Source organism: Entelurus aequoreus, linkage group LG18, assembly GCF_033978785.1.
Source record: "Entelurus aequoreus isolate RoL-2023_Sb linkage group LG18, RoL_Eaeq_v1.1, whole genome shotgun sequence".
Lineage (NCBI taxonomy): Eukaryota > Metazoa > Chordata > Actinopteri > Syngnathiformes > Syngnathidae > Entelurus > Entelurus aequoreus.
In genome coordinates, this window is record NC_084748.1 from 666,838 (window position 1) to 693,751 (window position 26,914).

The 26,914-nt window shown below is 38.3% G+C and overlaps 1 protein-coding gene across 1 annotated transcript in view; it reads left to right on the forward strand.

Moving 5' to 3' along the window:
- Window positions 1–26,914, forward strand: part of LOC133634246 (uncharacterized) — a 38,694-nt gene that overhangs the window by 5,346 nt on the left and 6,434 nt on the right. Inside the window, exons 2-8 of the mRNA XM_062027370.1 lie at window positions 4,663–4,714; window positions 6,301–6,382; window positions 8,814–9,160; window positions 15,170–15,235; window positions 19,169–19,950; window positions 20,005–20,121; window positions 23,000–23,826. Of these exons, the coding sequence (XP_061883354.1) occupies window positions 4,663–4,714; window positions 6,301–6,382; window positions 8,814–9,160; window positions 15,170–15,235; window positions 19,169–19,950; window positions 20,005–20,121; window positions 23,000–23,826 (2,273 nt within the window). The remainder of the gene's footprint in view (window positions 1–4,662; window positions 4,715–6,300; window positions 6,383–8,813; window positions 9,161–15,169; window positions 15,236–19,168; window positions 19,951–20,004; window positions 20,122–22,999; window positions 23,827–26,914) is intronic.

Consider the following 26,914-nt stretch of genomic DNA (forward strand, 5'->3'; position numbering starts at 1 on the left):
CCAAAGACTACAAAAATGGGAGCCATTCCCTCCCTGCTTGGCACTCAGCATCAAGGGTTGGAATTGGGGGTTAATTCACCAACAATGATTCCCGAGCGCGGCCACCGCTGCTGCTCACTGCTCCCCTCACCTTCCAGGGGGTGGAACAAGGGGCATGGGTCAAAAGCAGAGGGTAATTTCACCACACCTGGTGTGTGTGTGACTATCAGTGGTACTTGAACTTTAAATCCTTTTCAACTTATATTGAATGGACTGCAAAGACCAGATACTTCACGACAAGATATAGTCCGGAGTCTCCTTTTGTGGTATTTTAGGCTTCATATTGCACCACACATTTGCAATGGGGGACAGGTCTGGACTACAGGCAGGCCAGTCTAGACTTTTACTACGAAGGCTTGGCATTGTCTTGCTGAAATAAGCAGGGGCGTCCATGATAACGTTGCTTGGATGGCAACATACGTTGCTCCAAAAGCTGTATGTACCTTTCAGCATTAATGGTGCCTTCACAGATGTGTAAGTTACCCATGACTTGGCCACTAATACACCCCCATACCATCACACATGCTGCCTTTTACACTTTCACCCTAGAAAAATCCGGATTGGTCCGGAGGACAAGACGTCCACAGTTTCCAAAAACAATTTCAAATGTGGACTCGTCAGACCACAACACTTTTCCACTTTGTATCAGTCCATCTTAGATGAGCTCGGGCCCAGCGAAGCCGGCGGCGTTTCTGGGTGTTGTTGATAAATGGCTTTGGCTTTGCATAGTAGAGTTTTAACTTGCACTTACAGATGTAGCGACCAACTGTAGTTACTGACAGTGGGTTTCTGAAGTGTTCCTGAGCCAGGTGGTGATATCCTTTACACGCTGATGTCACTTTTTTATGCAGTACCGCCTGAGGGATCCAAGGTGTGTAATATCATGGCTTACGTGCAGTGATTTCTTCAGATTCTCTGAACCTTTTGATGATATTACGGAGCGTAGATGGTGAAATCCCTAAATTCCTTGCAATAGCTTGGTTGAGAAATGTTGTTCTTAAACAATTTGCTCAGGCATTTGTTGACAAAGTGGTGACCCTCGCCCCGTCCTTGTTTGTGAACGACTGAGCATTTCATGGAAGCTGCTTTTATACCCAATCATGGCACCCACCTGTTCCCAATTAGCCTGTTCACCTGTGGGATGTTCCAAATTAGTCTTTGATGAGCATTCCTCAACTTTCTCACTCTTTTTTGCCACTTGTGCAAGCTCTTTTGAAACTTTTATGTAATAGTTTGTTTGGTATATCTTGATCTACCGTATTTTCCGGACTATAAGGCGCACTTAAAACAGTCATTTTTTTCAAAAATCGACAGCGCGCCTTATAACACGGTGTGCCTAATGTACGGAATAATTCTGGTTGTGCTTACCGACCTCGAAGCAATTTTATTTGGTAGATCAATCAATCAATCAATCAATGTTTATTTATATAGCCCTAAATCACAGATGGTGTAATGATAAGTGTGACCACTAGATGGCAGTCACACATAAGAGATACGTGTAGACTGCAATATGATGGCAGTCCCACATAAGAGATACGTGTAGACTGCAATATGATGGCAGTCACACATAAGAGATACGTGTAGACTGCAATATGATGGCAGTCACACATAAGAGATACATGTAGACTGCAATATGATGGCAGTCACACACAAGAGATACGTGTAGACTGCAATATGACGGCAGTCACACATAAGAGATACGTGTAGACTGCAATATGATGGCAGTCACACATAAGAGATACGTGTAGACTGCAATATGACGGCAGTCACACATAAGAGATACGTGTAGACTGCAATATGACGGCAGTCACACATAAGAGATACGTGTAGACTGCAATATGACGGCAGTCACACATAAGAGATACGTGTAGACTGCAATATGACGGCAGTCACACATAAGAGATACGTGTAGACTGCAATATGACGGCAGTCACACATAAGAGATACGTGTAGACTGCAATATGACGGCAGTCACACATAAGATATACGTGTAGACTGCAATATGACGGCAGTCACACATAAGAGATACGTGTAGACTGCAATATGATGGCAGTCACACATAAGAGATACGTGTAGACTGCAATATGACGGCAGTCACACATAAGAGATACGTGTAGACTGCAATATGACGGCAGTCACACATAAGAGATACGTGTAGACTGCAATATGACGGCAGTCACACATAAGAGATACGTGTAGACTGCAATATGATGGCAGTCACACATAAGAGATACGTGTAGACTGCAATATGATGGCAGTCACACATAAGAGATACGTGTAGACTGCAATATGATGGCAGTCACACATAAGAGATACGTGTAGACTGCAATATGATGGCAGTCACACATAAGAGATACGTGTAGACTGCAATATGACGGCAGTCACACATAAGAGATACGTGTAGACTGCAATATGATGGCAGTCACACATAAGAGATACGTGTAGACTGCAATATGATGGCAGTCACACATAAGAGATACGTGTAGACTGCAATATGACGGCAGTCACACATAAGAGATACGTGTAGACTGCAATATGACGGCAGTCACACATAAGAGATACGTGTAGACTGCAATACGACGGCAGTAAACAACACCAAAACTTTGAATGTTCCATTGAAAATATAGAACACTACACACGGCGCTCAAAATCTGTCAAAATGTTTTAGTAGGACTTTGAAGCTGCACCGCCTGATGGATTGTCGGCCCATTGCGGCTACCGTAGTCATACCGGTGTAGTGAGTTTACATTATTCACCCAAGGAACTTTAGTTATTAGAGCGTTCCGGTCACGGGACACATTTCGGGCGTTGTTGCACTAGTGAGCCACGGATGAGGAGATGCTGCTCTGTTATTGATTGAAGTAAAGTCTGAATGTCATTAAAACAGTTAGCGCCATCTTTTGACACTTCTTCCACTCCCGTCCTCGCACGCTACACCGCTACAACAAAGATGACGCTGTCAAAGTGGAGGCACGTAAATAAGAGCGCCCACAAAACGGTGCATCCTGAAGAGACTGTCAGAAAGTGACTTGAAGATGATGTGTAAAACATCATCTATGCAACATTTTGAGCAAAGAACCAGCATTACATGTCATGTAGACCACAAGGAAGTCTTTTACATTTAGGATCAAATAATAATATGACTCCTTTAATGCGCCTTATAATCCGGTGCGCCCTATTGTCCAGAAAATATGGTAATCGTATTTTTTTTTAATTTAATCGCCTAATAGATAAAATGTGTACGTTAGTATCAGTTTGTTTGGTATAGGTGAGGAATAGACTGTCTTTTTCTTTTTCCTGTGGTTATTTGTCACATTATAGTCATGCGGGTATGGTCATTTCCTGCATAAGAACACACACTTGTATACATGGAGTCCAAATGGGAGTGCATTGGAATGGATCAATACAAAGGCAGAGGCTTTGCATGATACATTAGCTGTACTGATAGATAAGTTGTGCTTTTTTATTATATCATTGAAAGCCTTTTTCATTTTCACAATCCACACATTAAGTGTTCTTGTTTTTTTCCCCGTCTTCTATTGTATGTTTTACAACAGTGGTCCCCAACTACCGGGCCGCGCAAGAAATTAAAAAAAAAGAAAGAAAAAAAAAAATTTAAATTAATTTTTTTTTTTTTTTTTTAAATTAAATCAACATAAAAAACACAATATATACATATTGTGTATGTGTATGTCAATATAGATAAATACAGTCTGCAGGTATACAGTCCGTAAGCACACATGAGTATTTCTTTATGGGAAAAAAAAAAGGTTGGGGACCACTGCTCTAGGGCAGTGGTCCCCAACCTTTTTGTAGCTGGGGACCGGTCAACGCTTGAAAATGTGTCCCACGGACCGGTGGGGGGTGGGGGTTGTATTTAAAAAAAAAAAAAAAAAAAAAAATTGTTTACATTTTTTTTATTTTTATTTTTATTTTTATTTTTTTAATGAAATCATACAGGCATTATGCCTCTATTTATTGACACATGACCACAACATAGCACAAAGAAAATGGCCGTGCTGTTGAAGTGGAGATCTGCTTTGTAAATAAAGCACAATTATTTGCAAATAAATAACACTTTTCTTTAATTAAAAAAATTATTCCGAGATAAAAAAACAAAACTTGTTTTCAATTAAAAAAATTATTCGCAAGTAAAAAAAAAGGTATTCAACTAAAAAATTTATAAAAAACAAATTTCTTCAATTAGAAAAATGATTCGCAAGTTAAAAACATTTTTCTTTGATTAAAAAAATAATTTGTAATTGAAAAAATACATTTTCAATAAAAAGAACGATTCGCTAGTAAGAAAAAATGTTTTTATTCAATGAAAAACAAAAACATTCGCAAGTAAAAAAAATGTTTATTAGCATTTTTTTGCAAGTATAAAAGCATTTTTTTCCAATTAAATTTTTTTTTTGGCAAGTATCACAATTATTTATTTCAATAAAAAAACATTAAAGTATAAAAACAATTTTCTTCAATTCGAAAAATTATTCGCAAGTTAAAAACATTTTTCTTTAATTAAAATAAATATATTTCTAATTGAAAAAATAAATTTTCAATTTAGAAAAATGATTCGCAATACATCTTAATATGACCCCTTTAATGCGCCTGATAATTTAGTATGAAAATAGACCTCATCGACGTTGCACCTTATAATCTGGTGCGCTTTATGGTACGAAAAACTTGGTAATATTTGCTTTAACTCCCAGTATTTTCATTGTAATAACTGTTCAATACAAGCATTATGCCTCTATTTATTGACACATGACCACAACATAGCACAAAGAAAATGGCTGTGCTGTTTAAGTGGAGATCTGCTTTGTAAATAAAGCACAATTATTTGCAAATAAATAACTTTTTTTTTTTATTAAAAAAATTATTGCGAGGTAAAAAAACAAAAATAGTTTTTAATTATAAAAATAATTCGTAAGGAAATTTTATTTTTCTTCAGTTAAAAAAATTCTTCGCAAGTAAAAAAAAAGTTATTCAACTAAAAAATGTATAAAAAACAAATTTCTTCAATTAGAAAAATGATTCGCAAGTTAAAAACATTTTTCTTTGATTAAAAAAATAATTTGTATTTGAATAAATACATTTTCAGTAAAAACAATGATTCGCTAGTAAGAAAAAAAAATTGTATTCAATAAAAAAAAATGTTTTCGCTAGTAAAAAAAATGTTTATTAACATTTTTTTGCAAGTATAAAAGCATTTTTTTCCAATTAAATTTTTTTTTTGGCAAGTATTACAATTATTTATTTCAATAAAAAAACATTGCAAGTATAAAAACAATTTTCTTCAATTCGAAAAATGATTCGCAAGTTAAAAACATTTTTCTTTAATTAAAACAAATATTTGCAACTGAAAAAATAAATTTTCAATTTAAAAAAATGATTCGCAATACATCTTAATATGACCCCTTTATTGCGCCTAATAATTTAGTATGAAAATAGACCTCATCGACGTTGCACCTTATAATCTGGTGCGCCTTATGGTACGAAAAACTTGGTAATATTTGCTTTAACTCCCAGTATTTTCATTGTAATAACTGTTCAATACAAGCATTATGCCTCTATTTATTGACAAATTACCACAAAATGGTACAAAGAAAATGGCCATGCTGTTTTAAGTGGAGATCTGCTTTGTAAATAAAGCACAATTTTAATGTTGCCAGTCGTATAAATTAAAAGGCGAGTCGCTTTCGTGGTGACCGAAGTTGGAGAGACCCAAAGACATTGTTTCGATCTATGAGGGGGGGTCATCATCTTATTGATCAATATCTGACCTGTTTGATGTGAAGTTTGGTCAGTAAGCCCATTGATTAAATAATAATTGCGTGTGTGTGTGTTGTCTCCAGACGCGGCTATGGAAGGAAACGGAAAGGAACGCCGGTAAAAGTCTTTGTAACGGCAGCTGAGGAGGAGAACAACCCTGAGCTCACATTCTGCAGAGGTGTGTGTTATACTTCACATGCCATATTCCTCTTGTCATCAACCCGTGTGTGTGTGTGTGCGTGCGTGCGTGTGTGTGTGTGTGTGTGCATCTGTCAGTGGAATTGTTATGGAGGCGGAGCTTGTGCAATTGAGTGTGACCTACTTCTGTGTGTGTGTGTGTGTGTGTGTTTGTGTTCATATGTGCAGCTGTGCATGTGATCTAGAAGAAAAGGAGGGGCATGACCCGTGTGTGTGTGCGCGCATACGTGTGTGAGTGCGTGTGCATACTTGTAATCATTTTGTAAGGACTGCCGCTCTTCTTCTCAGGTGATCGCAAGGAAGCAGCAGAGGTTAAGCGTGCCGCACCGGACGGGCCTCACTGCGTCACCCAACCCTCTCCCGGCAACTGGTGAGCCAAGTTGCAATAACTTAACATGATACATATGGGGTATATTGTTGCGCAATGCACTGCCCATTAGCATTAAAGCTGCAGACACAAAGCAGCGTGTTCCCAATGTATGTATGGAGTGAAATTGCTGCCAAAATTCCACAAACACAAAAAAGAAATGATTTGCAAATAAACAATATTCAAAAAGGATTCGCAAGTTAAACGCCCCCCCCCCCACACATTTCTTCAATTAAAAAAACAATTTGCAAGTATAAAAACAATTTTCCGCAGGTAAAAAAAATGTTCGCAAGTAAAAAAATTATTCGCAAGTAAATAACATTTTTCGAGGTTAAAAAAATTATTCCGAGGTAAAAAAACAATTTTTTTTCTTCAGTATAAAAAATTATTCGCAAGTAAAAAAATGTTATTCAACTAAAAAATTATTCGCAAGCATAAAAAACAATTTTCTTCAATTAGTAAAATGATACGCAAGTTAAAAACCATCCATCCATCCATTTCTACCGATTGTCCCGTTCAGGGTCGCGGGGGGTGCTGGAGATCTCAGCTGCATTTGGGCGGAAGGCGGGGTAGACCCTGGACAAGTCACCACCTCATCACAGGGCCAACACAGATAGACAGACAACATTCACACTCACATTCACACACTAGGGACCATTTAGTGTTGCCAATCAACCTATCCCCAGGTGCATGTCTTTGGAGTTGGGAGGAAGCCGGAGTACCCCCCGCCAGGGGCGCCGCTAGGGATTTTGGTCCCCATGAAAATAATCTTTACAGGGCCCCCTGTATTATAATTTCATCATCATCCGTCTCCTTTACCCCCCATTTTCGGCGCCTCTGCCCCCCGCAGTCACGGGGAGAGCATGCAAACTCCACACAGAAATATCCCGAGCCCGGGATTGAACTCAGGGCTACTTAGGACCTTCGTCTTGTTAAAAAAAAAAATTATTTAATTAAAAAAATAATTTGTAATTGAAAAAATAAATTTTCAATAAAAACAATGATTCCCTATTAAGAATTTTTTTTTTTATTCAATTAAAAAAAAATATTCGCAAGTAAAAAACATTTTATACATTTTTTCTTGCAAGTATAAAAGCAATTTTTCCAATTAAAAATTTTTTTTTGCAAGTATTACAATTCTTTTTTTCAATAAAAAAACATTCGCAAGTATAAAAACAATTTTTTTCAATTCGAAAAATTATTCGCAAGTCAAAAACATTTTTCTTTAATTAAACAAATATTTTTAATTGAAAAAAATACATTTTAAATTAAAAAAAATGATTCGCAAGTAAAAAAAAAAATTTGTATTCAATATAAAAAAAAAAATGCAAGTAAAAAACTATTTTTTTCGATTACATTTTTTCCCAGAAGTATAAAAGCAATTTTTTTCCAATTAAAACGTTTTTTTTGCTAAATAACAACAAGTTATTCAATAAAAAAAACATTCGCAAGTATAAAAACAATTTTCTGCAAGTAAAAAAAACATTCGCAAATAAAAAACTTTTTTTTTTAATAAAAAAATGTATTCCGGTGTAAAAAAACAACTTTTTTTTTTCAATTAAAAAAATAATTCGTAAGGAAAAACATTTTTTTCTTCAGTTAAAAAAATTATTCGCAAGTAAAAAAAAGTTATTCAACTAAAAAGTTATTCGCAAGAATAAAAAACAATTTTCTTCAATTAGAAAAATGATACGCAAAACATTTTTCTTTAATAAAAAAAATTATTTGTAATTGAAAAAATAAATTTTCAATAAAAACAATGATTCGCTAGTAAGACATTTTTTTTCATTCAATTAAAAAAAAATATTCGCAAGTAAACTTTTTTTTAATTACGTTTTTTTTTGCAAGTATAAAAGCATTTTTTTCCAATTAAAACATTTTTTTGCAAGTATTACAATTATTTTTTGAATAAAAAACATTCGCAAGTATAAAAATATTTTTCTTTAATTAGAAAAATTATTAGCAAGTTAAAAACATTTTTCTTTAATTAAAAAAATTATTTGTAATTCAAAAAGTAAATTTTCAAATCAAAAAATGTTTTCGCAAGTAAAAAACAATTTTTTTCAATAACATTTTTCCTCACAAGTATAAAATCAATTTTTTCCCAATTAAAAATGTTTTCTGCAAATATAACAAAAAAAATGTCAATAAAAAAACATCATTCGCAAGTATAAAAACTATTTTCTGCAAGTAAAAAAAGTATTCGCAAGTAAATAAAATTTGTCATTAATTAAAAAAAAAATTCCTAGGTTAAAACATTTTTTTTTTTTCAATTAGAAAAATTATTTGTGAGTAAAACATTTTTTTCTTCAGTTAAACATTTTTTTTATACTGGCTAAACCTTTTAATGGTATTTATCTTGATCAGTTGTGAGCAATTCTGAACTCCTGATGTTGACGCCCCCTTTTTGTCCCAAAGCACCCCACATGAGAAGGGCCAGGACAAATTCCCCAGCACATCCAAAGCCACCAGCTCCAGCTCAGCTTGCACCCCGGCAACCTCCTCGGCTCGAACCCCGACACCGGTCCCTGCCCCGGCCACCAACCCGGCCACCTCAGCCCAAGGGGCCCCTTCCGTGACCACGGCGTTTACCGCACCGGCGGCACCGGTAGCTTCGGCTACCGCCCCGGCCAGCAGCTCCTTCCCACCTTCCCCAACTGTCGCATCAGAGAGGTTCACTGCGGCAGCCAGGTGCGACTGGTGGTCATCGCCATCCGGGACATCACCAAGGGGGAGGAGATCACTGTGGACTATAGCCTGACCGAGTGGGGCGAGAACCTGGTCAGTACCACTTCTTCTCAATCTAAAATAATCTCACTTCAATCCAAAATGAGCTCACCATACTAGAGGTGGGGGAAATAATAAATTTCTAGTTTACCGTATTTTCCGGACCATATGGTGTACCGGATTACAAGGCGCACCGCCGATGAGCGGGTCTAGTCAGGTCTATTTTCATACAAAAGGCGCACCGGATTATAATATATATATATGATTATTTTCTAAATGAAAAATACTTCCTTGTGGTCTACATCAGTGGTCCCCAACCACTGGGCCGCGGCCCGGTACCGGTCCGCAGACCGATTGGTACCGGGCCGCACAAGAATTTAAAAAAAAAAAAAAAAAAATTTTTTTTACATTTTTTTTTTAATGAATCAACATAAAAAACACAATATATACATTATATATCAATATAGATCAATACAGCCTGCAGGGATACAGTCCGTAAGCACACATGATTGTATTTATGTAAAAAAATAAAAATAAATAAAAATTTAAAATACACACCCCCCCCACACCGGTCCGTGGGACAAATTTTCAAGCGTTGACCGGTCCGCAGCTACAAAAAGGTTGGGGACCACTGGTCTACATAACATGTAATGGTGGTTCTTTGCTCAAAATGTTGCATAGATGATGTTTTACACATCATCTTCAAGTCACTTTCTGACAGTCTCTTCAGGATGCGCCGTTTTGTGGGCAGGTCTTATGTACGTGCCTCCACTTTGACAGCGTCATCTTTGTTGTAGCGGTGTAGCGTGCAAGGACGGCAGTGGAAGAAGTGTCAAAAGATGGCGCTAACTGTTTTAATGACATTCACACTTTACTTCAATCAATAACGTAGAAGCATCTCCTCATCTGTGGCTCACTAGTGCAACAACAACGCCCGAAATGTGTCCCGTGACCGGAACTCTCTAATAACTAAAGTTCCTTTGGGTGAATAATGTAAACTCACTACACGGTACGTTTTAGCGCTTTCATGGCGAGTTTACTGACAGATATAAGTAAGAACTTTACACTACTTTATATTAGAAATGGCAACAGTGGAGGATGAATGTCACATAACAAGAAGACAGAGAAAAAGAAGAAGATTATCGACTACGGTGTCGGCACGGACTACAAAGGTGAACGCCCGCACACATTTTCAGGACTTATGCAGATCCCAAATACAGATCAGCAGGTACCAGAAGGTCAAACAAGTTGCTTTTGCATAATATTGTTAAACAAAACGCCAGATAATATGTCTTACCTTATACCGGTACACACACCATAATAATACTCCTTTACTGTCAGAAAGAGACTTGAAGTTGATGTGTAAAACATCATCTATGCAACATTTTGACCAAAGAACCACCATCACATGTTATGTAGACCAGTGTTTTTTAACTAGTGTACAGTCTGGTGTGCCGTGGGAGATTATCTAATTTCACCTAATTGGGTTAAAAATATTTTTGGCCAACCAGTGTTGTCTAGAGCTCGGCAGAGTAACCGTGTAATACTCTTCCATATCAGTAGGTGGCAGCAGGTAGATAATTGCTTTGTAGATGTCGGGAACAGCGGGAGGCAGCGTGCAGGTAAAAAGGTGTCTAATGCTGAAACCAAAAATAAACAAAAGGTGAGTGCCCCTAAGAAAAGGCATTGAAGCTTAGGGAAGGCTACGCAGAGCAAAACTAAAACTGAACTGGCTACAAAGCAGGGGCGTCACTAGATTTTAAGGACAGGGGGGGTTTAGCCCCCAGGAGATGCACAGGATGCGAGCGAACGTAGCGCACGAGCACAAAACTTCACAAACGGCTAACAAAGACTTAGAAATTATTCATTGTTATTATTAATATTTTTAAAAATGCACGGGACGAAATGAAATGCTCCCCGTGACGATGGCTTTTAATCATTTTGATAGATGTCACCCCAAATGAGACATTGTATATTAGATGCAATGTTATTGATTTATGTCATCACTTGTTCACACCTCCTCACATGAAGTGAAGTGAATTATATTTATATAGCGCTTTTCTCTAGCGCTTTACATAGTGGAAACCCAGTGTGGGTGGCACTGGGAGCAGGTGGGTAAAGTGTCTTGCCCAAGGACACAACAGCAGTGACTAGGATGGCCAAAGCGGGGATTGAACCTGGAACCCTCAAGTTGCTGGCACGGCCACTCTACCAACCGAGCTATACCGCCCCATATGGACGGTACTTTTCCTTGTTGATGTCTCAAGAAGGGTGGAAATACAAGATCACACACACACACACACACACACACACACACACACACACACACACACACACACACACACACACACACACACACACACACACACACACACACACACACACACACACACACACATTCAAAGCTGGGGCATGGGGTTACTATGGTGATGGCGGAGCTGCAGCACCTACCTATAGTGCTTAAGCAACTGTAACCATGGTTAGGAGGTGACATCTGTTCCTTAAATGGATCCATTAAAAGATCGGATCGATTGTCTTACGATAGAATTTCCGTGTACAAATGATGGTATCAAGCAGACTTGGACGATGTTCATTCCGTTGTTTAATTTTGCCGGGGGGAAAAAACGACAGAAAACACAAAACTTTAATCATTTCAAATGTCAGCTCTCTGGCTTTAAGGAACACTCAAAATAAATCGGGAATATAAATTGTGGCAGCTAGTAAAAGTTACATTTTTAGATGAAGCAGAGTGAAAAAAAATCACTCAATTCTGAGGAGAGAATTATGGAATTACCCTGTAAACTTTCATTTGCATCAGAATAAATCTGTTTTTCAGTCTGCAGTAGGGTTGTACGGTATACCGCTACTAGTATAGTACCGCGATGCTAATGAATCATATTCGGTACTATACCGCCTCTAAAAAGTACCGTGTCACGTGGTGACATTGCTGGTTTTACGAGCAGAGGAGCATGTTCGGCAGCGCACACACACAGAGTACTTTCAAGCAGACTCAGTGTGTAGACAGAAAAGGAAGAATGGACGCATTTTGGTGTAAAAAGTAACGATAAAGGTGAAGTTATAACACTGAAACACCCTCAGGAAGAGCTGCTTTACGACATGGCTAGCTAGTTAGTGGCTAACATCCATCCACAGTGTTTTATCTACTTTTAATCACTAATCCTGGCCTCCATGGCGACAAATAAAGTAAGTTTCTTACAAGTATCATTATCACTGGAAGACGAGGAATAGCTAAACATGCTTCACTACACACCCTAGGAGGATACAATAGCTCACCGGCGTCACAATTAGGGATGTCCGATAATGGCTTTTTGCCGATATGCCGATATTGTCCAACTCTTTAATTACCGATACCGATATCAACCGATACCGATATCAACCGATATATACAGTCGTGGAATTAACACATTATTATGCCTTATTTGGACAACCAGGTATGGTGAAGATAAGGTACTTTTTAAAAAAATAAATCAAATAAAATAAGATACATAAATTAAAAACATTTCCTTGAATAAAAAAGAAAGTACAACAATATAAAAACAGTTACATAGAAACTAGTAATTAATGAACATTTGTAAAATTAACTGTTAAAGATTAGTACTATTAGTGGAGCAGCAGCACGCACAATCATGTGTGCTTACGGACTGTATCCCTTGCAGACTGTATTGATATATATTGATATATAATGTAGGAAGCAGAATATTGATAACAGAAAGAAACAACCCTTTTGTGTGAATGAGTGTGAATGGGGGAGGGAGGTTTTTTGGGTTGGTGCACTAATTGTAAGTGTACCTTGTGTTTTTTATGTGGATTTAATTAAAAAAAAAAACAAAAAAAAAAAACCCGATACTGATAATAAAAAAAACGATACCGATAATTTCCGATATTACATTTTAACGCATTTATCGGCCGATAATATCGGCAGACCGATATTATCGGACATCTCTAGTCACAATGTAAACAAATGCCATGGGTGAATCTACACCTGACATCCACTGTAATGATACCAAGTACAAGAGCGTATCCAGTCAATACTACTATGACTACATCTATATCTTTAAGCATTACAACATCTTTTTTTAATTTTTTAAAATTCATATTATTTTTATAAAGTCAGTAAATACGTCCCTGGTCACATGAGGACTTTGAATATGACCAATGTATGATCCTGTAACTACTTGGTATCAGATCCATACCTAAATGTGTGGTATCATCCAAAACTAATGTCAAGTATGAAAGAAGAGAAGAATAAGTGATTATTACATTTGAACAGAAGTGTAGATAGAACAAGTTGAAACTGAAAATAAGCAGATATTAACAGTAAATGAACAAGTGGATTAATAATCAATTTTTTACAGTTTGTCCCTCATAATGTGTAGAAAATAATAGGTGTATAAATGACACAATATGTTACTGCATAGACTAATTAGGAGTCTTTGTTTGTTTACTTACTACTAAAAGACAAGTTCACTATTTTATTGAAGGACCAAATGACAATAATAAACATATGTTTCATGTTCCACTAAAGACAATAATGACATTTTTTGTGGTCCATTTTTATTTAGAAAAGTGTTAAAAAGTATCGAAATACATTTTGGTACCGGTACCAAAATATTGATATCGGGACAACCCTAGTCTGCAGTTCAAGCCCCGCAAAAACGGTCAAAACGTTCAATCAATCATCAAAGTTGATTTGATTATCCCTTAATCACAAGTGCTTCAAACCACTACGACATCCCCTGATCTGAACCCACATCCGGGCAAGGAAAAACTCCAAAGGCCGGAAATGGGGTCAAAGAAGAAACCTTGGGAAGGGGCCACAGATGTGACTCGTTAAAGTCCATGCCTCAGACTGCAAGCTGAGGTGGTGCAACAAAGTTGTAGTGGTTTATTTCCTTGACTCCATCAACTTTTCCTCAAAATTGAGTGATTCCATATTTTTTTTTTCACTATGCTTGATCTACAAATTAACTAAATACTAGGGATGTCCGATAATGGCTTTTTGCCGATATCCGATATTCCGATATTGTCCAACTCTTTAATTACCGATACCGATATCAACCGATACCGATATCAACCGATATATGCAGTCGTGGAATTAACACATTATTATGCCTAATTTGGACAACCAGGTATGGTGAAGATAAGGTACTTTTTAAAAATAATAATAAAATAAGATAACTAAATTAAAAACATTTTCTTGAATAAAAAACAAAGTACAGCAATATAAAAACAGTTACATAGAAACTAGTAATTAATGAAAATGAGTAAAATTAACTGTTAAAGGTTAGTACTATTAGTGGAGCAGCAGCACGCACAATCATGTGTGCTTGCGGACTGTATCCCTTGCAGACTGTATTGATATATAATGTAATAATAATAATAATAATGGATTAGATTTTATATCGCGCTTTTCTATTATTAGATAGGAACCAGAATATTGATAACAGAAAGAAATGGGGGGAGGGAGGTTTTTTGGGTTGGTGCACTAATTGTAAGTGTATCTTGTGTTTTTTATGTTGATTTAATAAAAAACAACAACAACGATACAGATAATAAAAAAAACGATACCGATAATTTCCGATATTACATTTTAACGCATTTATCGGCCGATATTATCGGACATCCCTACTAAATACCCACAATTTATTTTCTGCATTCCCTTGAGTGTTTCTTCAAGCCAGAGTATTGCCATGAGAAATGACTAGTCGTGTCGTGTCTGTTACCAAATTCAACATCCTTCAAGTGTGGTGAAGTCATCATGTTTGCCACGGGTTGTAATAGTAAATTGAGAGTCTGATAGGTTATGTGGGAGCACACAAGGTTTTTAAAAAATAACATTTTTACTGTCAAGATAAAGTCTTAAAAAGTCCACTGTTGGTGTTAACCTTTATGTACAGTACCGTAATAAAAGATGCACTATTGGGTCGAGCGTTAGGGGTCTTGACACACGATATACAGTATCAGCTGAGGATGATTGCAATGACAAATATGAACAAGTATTACTGTACATTTGTGCTAATGCCGCTACTTTGTGTACCTCAGGGTTTCCGTGGCTCCATGTCTGCAGCACAACAGGAATGTAACTCCGAGAGTAACAACTTAAGAAAGGTATAAATCGCCCTCCGTCTTGTGAGACTGTGCTCGTTTTCACTCAATTTTAAATCTATTAGACAGTTTTTCAACAATTTGAAGTTGAAGAGGTCCAACAGTAGTGTTGGAAGTGTGCTGTCAAAACCTAGACTTGACGCTGGTATTTAGAGAGTTATTCTAGTAAACCCTTCTGGGAAGACAGTTTTATTTGTTTCAATGCAGTTTATAGAAGCACTGTTGGGCATTTCATCCATTTTTTGTTATCTAACTTTGCATGTGACCAATGTAAAAGATGCCATATATTAGGCTGACCATATGTCCTCTTTTCCCCGGACATGTCCTCTTTTGCGGGGGGTGTCCGGGGTGTCCGGGCGGGGTTTCTTCAATGCCTCAAATGTCCGGCATTTTGAATTAGGGTTGCGTGTATTTTCAATGTACGTTCAGGGTTAAGTTAAGAAGGGGTTAAAAAAACAAAACTGAAGGTGCGCGCACGTAGCAACATTCGTGAGGGAGGGGCAGAGACACAGAGCGAGAGAGATAGTGAGTGGAGAGACATGAAAACAAGAAATGCCCAACATAAATGCAACTTCACGGATGATTTGCGGGAAAAGTATTCGTGTTTTCGTCCTGGCCGTGACACATGGGAAGCAGAATGCACTGTGTGCAAAGCAGCAACGTATGTATCTGTGGCAAATAAAGATCTACAAGCCCATATCGACACTACAAAGCACAAAACAGCTGTGCAGGGCGAGAGCTCGTCTGCTGTTTTTTGTTTAAATTTAATGAACTTGTTTTGAGGCATTATTTATGTTTACATTATATACAAGAGGTTATTTTGAATATTTCTACCTCTGCACTTTTTTTTCCAAAACTGTGAATGTTACAGAATATAAGTGTGACTTATATGAAAATTCCTAGCACCAACACTGCTGTCAACAGAGGAGAAAAAATGCTTTATTTAAAAAAATATATTATTTATAAAGCAAGTTCGAGTATCATTGGCAAATTTTCACCTAGTCCCAGCCTTGGCGTGCTGCCCGCCTTGGCACGCATATATATATGTGTCCTCTTTTTGGGGTTTCAGAATATGGTCAGCCTACCATATATCACATAAGATTAAGAATAGGACACAAACAACTTTTAAGATGTGTAGCGAAGCCTGCTTTCCCACAGAGCGGTTTGTGTGTACAAGAGATGGGCTGAGTAACGAGGGTTTTCTTTTATAATGTCACGAAAAACAGAGAGGAGCAAACAAGTCCGGGTGGTGAGAGATTTTTCTTACATTTAGTGATTTATTTTAATTTTTTAGGGGGAATGTTTAGTGGTGCAAGGACAAATTGTGAAGCAAAATTGAAATTAAATCAAGTGGAAATTGATAGAGCGCAGCGTTTTAGCTACTTCTAATCCTCGCCTTCATGGCGACAAATAAAGTACACTACCGTTCAAAAGTTTGGGGTCACATGTAAATGTCCTTATTTTTGAAGGAAAAGCACTGTACTTTTCAATGAAGATAACTTTAAACTAGTCTTAACTTGAAAGAAATACACTCTATACATTGCTAATGTGGTAAATGACTATTCTAGCTGCAAATGTCTGCTTTTTGGTGCAATATCTACATAGGTGTATAGAGGCCCATTTCCAGCAACTATCACTCCAGTGTTCTAATGGTACAATGTGTTTGCTCATTGGCTCAGAAGGCTAATTGATGATTAGAAAAGCCTTGTGCAATCATGTTCACACATCTGAAAACACTTTAGCTCGTTACAGAAGCTACAAAACTGACCTTCCTTTGAGCAGATTGAGTTTCTGGAGCATCACATTTGTGGGGTCAATTAAACGCTCAAAATGGCCAGAAAAAGAGAACTTTCATCTGAAACTCCACAGTCTATTCTTGTTCTTAGAAATGAAGGCTATTCCACTAAATTGTTTTTGTGACCCCAAACTTTTGAACGGTAGTGTATGTTTCTTACAAGTAGCATTATCAGTGGAGGACGAAGAATAGCTAAACATGCTTCACTACACACCGTAGGAGGATACAATAGTTCACCGCCGTCACAATGTAAACAAATGCCATAGGTGGATCTACACCTGACATCCACTGTAATGATACCAAGTACAGGAGCGTATCTAGTCAATACTAAAATGATTACATTGATATTTTTTATTGTCGCACAATATTTGTTCCTTTTTTTAAAATGTATATTATGTTTATAAACTCAGGAAATACGTTCCTGGACACATGAGGACTTTGAATATGACCAATGTATGATCCTGTAACTACTTGGTATCAGATCCATACCTAAATGTGTGGTATCATCCAAAACTAGGGATGTCCGATAATGGCTTTTTGCCGATATCCGATATTCCGATATTGTCCAACTCTTTAATTACCGATACCGATATCAACCGATACCGATATCAACCGATACCGATATCAACCGATATATGCAGTCGTGGAATTAACACATTATTATGCCTAATTTGGACAACCAGGTATGGTGAAGATAAGGTACTTTAAAAAAAAAAAAATACAATAAGATAAGTAAATTAAAAACATTTTCTTGAATAAAAAAGAAAGTAAAACAATATAAAAACAGTTACATAGAAACTAGTAATTAATGAAAATGAGTCAAATTAACTGTTAAAGGTTAGTACTATTAGTGGAGCAGCAGCACGCACAATCATGTGTGCTTACGGACTGTATCCCTTGCAGACTGTATTGATATATATTGATATATAATGTAGGAACCAGAATATTGATAACAGAAAGAAATGGGGGGAGGGAGGTTTTTTGGGATGGTGCACTAATTGTAAGTGTATCTTGTGTTTTTTATGTTGATTTAATAAAAATAAAAATAAAAAAATAAAAAAAACGATACAGATAATCAAAAAAACGATACCGATAATTTCCGATATTACATTTTAACGCATTTATCGGCCGATATTATCGGACATCCCTATCCAAAACTAATGTCAAGTATCAAAGAAGAGAAGAATAAGTGATTATTACATTTTAACAGAAGTGTAGATAGAACATGTTAAAACAGAAAATAAGCAGATATTAACAGTAAATGAACAAGTGGATTAATAATCCCTTTTTACAGTTTGTCCCTCATAATGTAGACACAATAATAGGTGTATAAATGACACAATATGTTACTGCATACGTCAGCAGACTAATTAGGAGTCTTTGTTTACTTATTACTAAAAGACAAGTTCACTATTTTATGTAAGGACTAAATGACAATAATAAACATATGTTTCATGTACTTTTTGTTCCAATAAAGACAATAATAAAACATTTTTGGCTAAATGACAATAATAAACATATGTTTCATGTACTTTTTGTTCCAATAAAGACAATAATAAAACATTTTTGACTAAATGACAATAATAAACATATGTTTCATGTACTTTTTGTTCCAATAAAGACAATAATAAAACATTTTTGACTAAATGACAATAATAAACATATGTTTCATGTACTTTTTGTTCCAATAAAGAAAATAATAAAACATTTTTGACTAAATGACAATAATAAACATATGTTTCATGTACTTTTTGTTCCAATAAAGACAATAATAAAACATTTTTGACTAAATGACAATAATAAACATACGTTTTATGTACTTTTTGTTCCAATAAAGACAATAATACAATTTTTTTGACTAAATGACAATAATAAACATATGTTTCATGTACTTTTTGTTCCAATAAAGACAATAATAAAACATTTTTGACTAAATGACAATAATAAACATATGTTTCATGTACTTTTTGTTCCAATAAAGACAATAATAAAACATTTTTGTGGTCCCTTTTATTTAAAAAAGTATCAAAATATATTTTGGTACCGGTACTAAAATATCCTACAGTATGTTAGTCTCTGGTTTGTAAGTTAAAGTTACATTAACTTTTTCCCAGGAGTTAAAAATGTGTCTTTGTCCTCAGGAGGAGGAGCCAGTGTCGCTGACCCCCCAGCGGCATCAGCGGCAGAAGCAACGAGCACATCAAGACTTTGTCACCCCATCCTGGTCCCTCTCGCCCTCCTCCTCTCCCATCTCCCATTCCGACGCCAGCGAGTCGGACGCCGCAGACGAGGACAACGCCAGCCCCCGCGGGCGCACGCCACGCCGCCGTAGGAGGCGGCGCGGCACCCCTTCGAAGAAAAAGACCCCCAACCGGACACCGCCCGCCTCCTCCAGCCATCCTCTCCCTTCACCCCAGCCTCCATCTTCTCCCCCGAGCTCCGCCTCCACCAAACCTGTGTTCAAAGCTCCCGCTCTACTCGACTCAGGCAGCGTGAGCACAAACGGCCAAAAAGGAGGCGTGTCCATAGACGCCATGCGCCAAAGCTGCGACTACTGCGGACGCCACTTCCGCTCCTTGGGCCGCCATTTGGACAAGCACCACTCGCACCAGCCGGACGTGTGCTCCGCCCTTGTCGAGCGTTACACGCAGATGCACAACGCAAGTCCCGCCCCCGCCCCCGCACACACGCAACACCACCCGAGGGCGTCAGAGGCGGACCCCGCGGAGCGGAGTGGCGTTCAGGACCTCTCCTTGTCCCCGCCTCCCGCCGCCACAGCCAAACAATCAGGCTGCGCCTCCCCTTCGCTCACGCCACCGCCAGGGCAGAGCGCCGTGCCCGTGTCGGTCCTGAAGAGGAGCCCGCCCCCCGTGGCCGCGACCCCGCCCAAGAAGGGAGGAGCGAAAAGGCTGAAGAGGGAACGGCAGGAGGGAGAGGAGGATGAGGAGGTGGTGGAGGTGGTGGAGGTGAAGAGGAGCAAAGAGGAGGAGGAGGAGTGTGCTCAGTCTTTCAGAAGTAAAGGGAAAGAGGAGGAGGAGGAGGAGGAGGTGGATGATGAGAGTGGCACGGAGGAGAAGGACAAAGACTCTCTCAGGTGAGTCAATTATCTTAGAATTGTATTCTTTCCCATCATTTGTCCCACTGCACTTTTTAAAAAAATGTTGCCTGTCATTATGAAAGACATGACTTTTTTTAATGCTTTCTAACTTAAATGTAAATAAAAGTCCACTTACAATGGAGCCAATGGGAGGTCCTCTATTCCAGTGGTCCCCAACCACCGGGCTGCGGCCCGGTACCGGGCCGCACAAGAAATTTAAAAAAAAAAAAAGTATTATTTTTTTTTTTTTATGAAATCAACATAAAAAACACAATATATACATTATATATCAATATAGATCAATACAGTCTGCAGCGATACAGTCCGTAAGCACACATGATTGTATTTATTTATGTAAAAAAAAATAAAAAAAATTTTTTTTTTTTTTTTTTTTTTTTTTGGGCGGGGGGGGAACCACTGCTCTATTCCACACATAAAACCCCCCAAAAAACATCAAAAAAGCACCAACAATACTCCATTTACATTTGGTGACTTGGATATGCACGGTGGAGGAGGGGTTACTGCGTCTGCCACGCATTACGAAGGTCCTGGGTTCAATTCTGCGCTCGGGTATCTTTCTGTGTGGAGTTTGCATGTTCTCCCCCGTGACTGCGTGGGTTCTACTCCGGCTTCCTCCCACCTCCAAAGACATGCACCTGGGAATAGGCTCCTCCCACCTCCAAAGACATGCACCTGGGGATAGGCCCCTCCCACCTCCAAAGACAATGCACCTGGGGATAGGCTCCTCCCACCTCCAAAGACAATGCACCTGGGGATAGGCCCCTCCCACCTCCAAAGACATGCACCTGGGAATAGGCTCCTCCCACCTCCAAAGACGTGCACCTGGGAATAGGCTCCTCCCACCTCCAAAGACATGCACCTGGGGATAGGCTCCTCCCACCTACAAAGACATGCACCTGGGGATAGGTTGATTGGCAACACTAAATGGGCCCTAGTGTGTGAATGTTTGTCTGTCTATCCGTGTTGGCCCTGTGATGAGGTGGCGACTTGTCCAGGGTGTACCCCGCCTTCCGCCCGAATCCAGCTGAGATAGGCTCCAGTGACACCCCCCGCCACCCCGGACGGGACAAGCGGTAGAAAATGGATGGATGGATGGAGTGTGAAAGGTGTGAACGTGAAAGTGTGTGGGAGTGATCACTCCATATTAAAGTTGTGAGAAGTAATAGTGGGTTATTGTGGAGGCTCTAGGCAAGACACCTCCACTGGGGGACAACCTCCAGTAGAAGCGACGTGTACCACAATAATAAATTCAACCACTATCTTACAACAGAGACAAAAGTAATCCTTATAAGTTCGGCTCTGTAGGGGACGACGGATTACTCCAAATTCTCAAAATGGGTACTCCGGCTTCCTCCCACCTCCAAAGACATGCACCTGGGGATAGGCCCCTCCCACCTCCAAAGACATGCACCTGGGGATAGGCCCCTCTCACCTCCAAAGACATGCACCTGGGGATAGGCCCCTCCCACCTCCAAAGACATGCACCTGATAGGTTGATTGGCAACACTAAATGGTCCCTAGTGTGTGAATGTCGTCTGTCTGTGTTGGCCCTGTGATGAGGTGGCGACTTGTCCAGGGTGTACCCCGCCTTCCGCCCGAATGCAGCTAAGATAGGCTCCAGCGACACCCCCCGCCACCCCGAAAGGGACAAGCGGTAGGAAATGGATGGATGGATGGACTTGAATATTGACCAAGTGTTAGTGATGTTGAATAACATAAAGTTGACAAACTATTTTATAGCCGCGCCGCCATCACTAGCACGTGTGCCAATGTTTACATCATCCACTGGAAAAGCCAGTTTTTCCACTCCACTGGTACTCAAGGCCCAACTTTTCCACTAGTGACCCAAGTCCAATTACATTTTTAATACTGAATTAGTAATCTTACTATTGATTTTAATCATATTCAATATTTATCTAATTACTTGTTTTTTACTTTGATAAACAAATATATATGTATGTGTGTATGCATACATGTGTATGTATATATATATATATATATATATATATATATATATATATATATATATATATATATATATATATATATATATATATATATATATATATATATATATATATATATATATATATATATATATATATCAGTGTTTCCCATAAACTGCCAAGATACCTGTGGCGGTGGGGGCGTGGTTATGGGCGTGGTGATCATGACATCATCGAGCAATTTGCATAATTTACTACAATGATATGATTTTCTCTAAAAAGGCTCAAAAAATGTATACTTACTAATTAATAATAACAGTTTTGTTTTAAACGTCCATCCATCCATCCATTTTACAATATAATTACAACACTTTATGTACATATTTATATACAAATTTGAACAATAAGTTATTATTATTTAATAATTGTGGTTTTTACAAAAAATACATCTTATAAAAATATAAAAGGTAAAATGTCTCTTAAAGCTCTAGCATACTAAATAATTTAACTTTAGCCTACTACTACAACCATATTATTTACCAGCAACATAAAGTGAAACAGAGGCAGAGGTGTCCTGCCACAGTCAGTAACAAATAAACAGGAAACAGTAGTGGTGGTAGATAGACACAAAGCTTCATCAAACATCTGATCCACTGAACAAAGAGCTCCAAAAATCTTGATCCTACACTTCTCTTTTGTAAAGTAAATGTGAACAGCCGATACGGGCATCTACATCAACTATATGATTTGCCTGAGAAGCTGGACAGGACAAAAAAAAAATATATATATTTTTTTAAAATTAAAAAAAATAAAAATATTTTTCTTTCGTGGCGGGCCGCGACAAATAAATGAATGTGTGGGAAAGACTGTATATATACTAAACTAATACACTGTATCTTTGTCTGCAGTTCCGGCCGTCACCAGATGCTGCCTCTCCTGTCGTCGTTATCTTCCCTGGTTCTGTACCTCCGACGGCTGCAGCACTCGGCCTTCCTGTCGCTGTCTCGCCAGCTGCAGTCCGCCGAGGCCTGGCGCCTCCTCTGCCACTCCAGCCTGGCGCTGCTCATCCTCTACAACCGACGGCGCGAGTGCGAAGTCTCCAAGCTGTCCATCACCGAGTACAGGGCCCGCGTCACCCCGCAGTGCCCCGTGCCCGTCCCGCCCGGCTCCCCTCCGGCGCTTACCCCGCTGGAGGCCTCTTTGTCTCCCTTCGAGCGGCTGGTGCTCCCCCACCTCCCGCGAGTGGGCGTGCAGGGCAAGCGCGGACGCATCCAGCCCCTCATCCTCCCGCCGCACTGCGAGCCCTGCCTGGAGCTCCTGCTGCAGACGCGGCAGGACGTGGGCGTGGACCCGGCCAACCAGTACGTCTTCGCCAGGCCGTACCACTCCCCCGCCACGCCCCTGCGAGGCACCGACCTCCTGCGCAGCTTGGCGCGCTCCAGCGGCACCCGCAATCCCAGAGCCCTCACCCAGACGAGGGTTCGACGCCAAGTCGCCATCTTGACCCAACTGCTGCTCCTGGGAGAGGGAGAGGAGCCGGGCCAGCCGGAGGGCAGCGCGGTGGAGAGGCTGGAGCACTTCCTGGAAAGGGAGTACCACGTGACGCAGAACTGTGCCGACATCGGCCAGGATCCAGGCCTGATGGGCAGCGTGGGCAGAGTGGTGCTGTGCGGCGAGAGAGACGGAGTCTTGTTCAGAGGGATGAGCCTGAACCACATCTGCTTGGAACTGGATGGTGAGATGGACACTTTTTGGGGTTCTTAACCTTTTAGACCTTCTTACCACTACAGAGGGGCCCGGGCCACACTCCAATATTAACACTGAACTAGTAATCTTACTCTTCATTTGAATCATATTCAAAACTGATACCTAACCAGCTTGTTAATCACAAAGATTAATACCAAGGCTTAGGTCAGGCTGATTACAAAAATAAAAATACGAATCAAATATACTGCAGAAAAACTGAAAAATAAATGTACATACAATTAAAATAAATACATTCGTAATAAATATGTTTATTTAACAAACTGGCAATAAAATGTAAGCTTTAATTCCCCACCAGGGGACTTTTGCCTTCGGTTCACAACAATTATGCGGGACAAGAACACATGTCCTTTTTTTTTTTTTAGGATTTTAAAGATGATAAAAAGTGCTTGGAAGATTTGGCTGAAAGTGGTCATCGTTGTAGCCTCCAAAACAACTTCAAAACCCTCCATCAACATTTTATATACACACTGCAAGTATATATATATAATGTAGTAACAGACACCTTCATAACAATATGTAATATGTACAATATACACACTGCAAGTATATATATATATAATGTAGTAACAGACACCTTCATAACAATATGTAATATGTACAATATACACACTGCAAGTATATATATAATGTAGTAACAGACACCTTCATAACAATATGTAATATGTACAATATACACACTGCAAGTATATATATAATGTAGTAACAGACACCTTCATAACAATATGTAATATGTACAATATACACACTGCAAGTATATATATAATGTAGTAACAGACACCTTCATAACAATATGTAATATGTACAATATACACACTGCAAGTATATATATAATGTAGTAACAGACACCTTCATAACAATATGTAATATGTACAATATACACACTACAAGTATATATATAATGTAGTAACAGACACCTTCATAACAATATGTAGCATGTACAATATACACACTGCAAGTATATATATATATATATAATGTAGTAACATACACCTTCATAACAATATGTAATATGTACAATATACACACTGCAAGTATATATATATAATGTAGTAACAGACACCTTCATAACAATATGTAATATGTACAATATACACACTGCAAGTATATATATAATGTAGTAACAAACACCTTCATAACAATATGTAATATGTACAATATACACACTGCAAGTATATATATATATAATGTAGTAATAGACACCTTCATAACAATATGTAGCATGTACAATATACACACTGCAAGTATATGTATATAATATAATAACAAGACACCTTCAAAACAATATGGAATATGTACAATATATACACTGCAAGTATATATATAATGTAGTAACAGACACCTTCATAACAATATGTAATATGTACAATATACACACTGCAAGTATATACAGTATATACAATGTAGTAACAGACACCTTCATAACAATATGTAATATGTACAATATACACACTGCAAGTATATGTATATAATATAATAACAAGACACCTTCAAAACAATATAGAATATGTACAATATATACACTGCAAGTATATATATAATGTAGTAACAGACACCTTCATAACAATATGTAATATGTACAATATACACACTGCAAGTATATATATAATGTAGTAACAGACGCCTTCATAACAATATGTAATATGTACAATATACACACTGCAAGTATATATATAATGTAGTAACAGACGCCTTCATAACAATATGTAATATGTACAATATACACACTGCAAGTATATATATATAATGTAGTAACAGACACCTTCATAACAATATGTAATATGTACAATATACACACTGCAAGTATATATATATAATGTAGTAACAGACACCTTCATAACAATATGTAATATGTACAATATACACACTGCAAGTATATATATAATGTAGTAACAGACACCTTCATAACAATATGTAATATGTACAATATACACACTGCAAGTATATATATCATGTAGTAACAGACACCTTCATAACAATATGTAATATGTACAATATACACTGCAAGTATATATATAATGTAGTAACAGACACCTTCATAACAATATGTAATATGTACAATATACACACTGCAAGTATATATATAATGTAGTAACAGACACCTTCATAACAATATGTAATATGTACAATATACACACTGCAAGTATATATATAATGTAGTAACAGACACTTGCAATCTGCAATCAGCACACCTGTCGGTGATGATCTTGCTGGACTACTTAAGCCGGTGCAGACCTGCGTTCCGGGTCAGAACGTACTGTTATGTTTGCTGGGGGAGTTGACGGCACAGAACCACAAGGGGGAGGTATAGCTCTATGTATTTTATTATATATATTCACTATATATATAATAACAGACAATAATGTAAATTAATTAACACGGGAATGGTGTGTGACAAAACCCAAGGGGTGTTTGGTGTGAGACTAAGTGTATGAATGATTAGCTATTGAGTATTGAGTGAGGAAGCAGACAAGTCCAAAGGGGCTAGGCAGAGGATGGTCCGTGAGACAAGCGGGGGAGGTCCGTGGGGCTGAGAGAGGCGTCAAGAGGTCCGTGTGCAAAGTGGGGGTCGAGGATCGAGGGAGGCAGTCCAAAGGGGGAGTCGAGGCGCACAGCTCGATCATGGAAGACACGTGAAGCTCTGCGGGAAGACACAAGGGAGATCAGACACGGGAACTCTGAAGACACGAAGAGAGATCAAGCACACGGGAGGCAAGCCAGACACAGGATGCTTACTACCATAACAGAGGATTACGTTCTGGCACCTTCATAACAATATTTACCATATTTTGTTCATTTTAATCCCCACAATGTTTTCCGTTTCCATAGCAGCGCACTTCCGAATTCTGGCAACAAATGTCTGTTCTTGCTTCCGGAAACAAACGCGAATGTGTGTTGATTGTGTTCTAATCTTGGCTGACCTGGTAATAATAATAATAATAATAATAATAATAACTAAGACGACTATTTTTGGACAAATTAGGATCACACCCTTATCTTTTTGAAGCTGAAAATACGGAGGTTGAACTACTGCTCCTAATAATAATAATAATAATAAT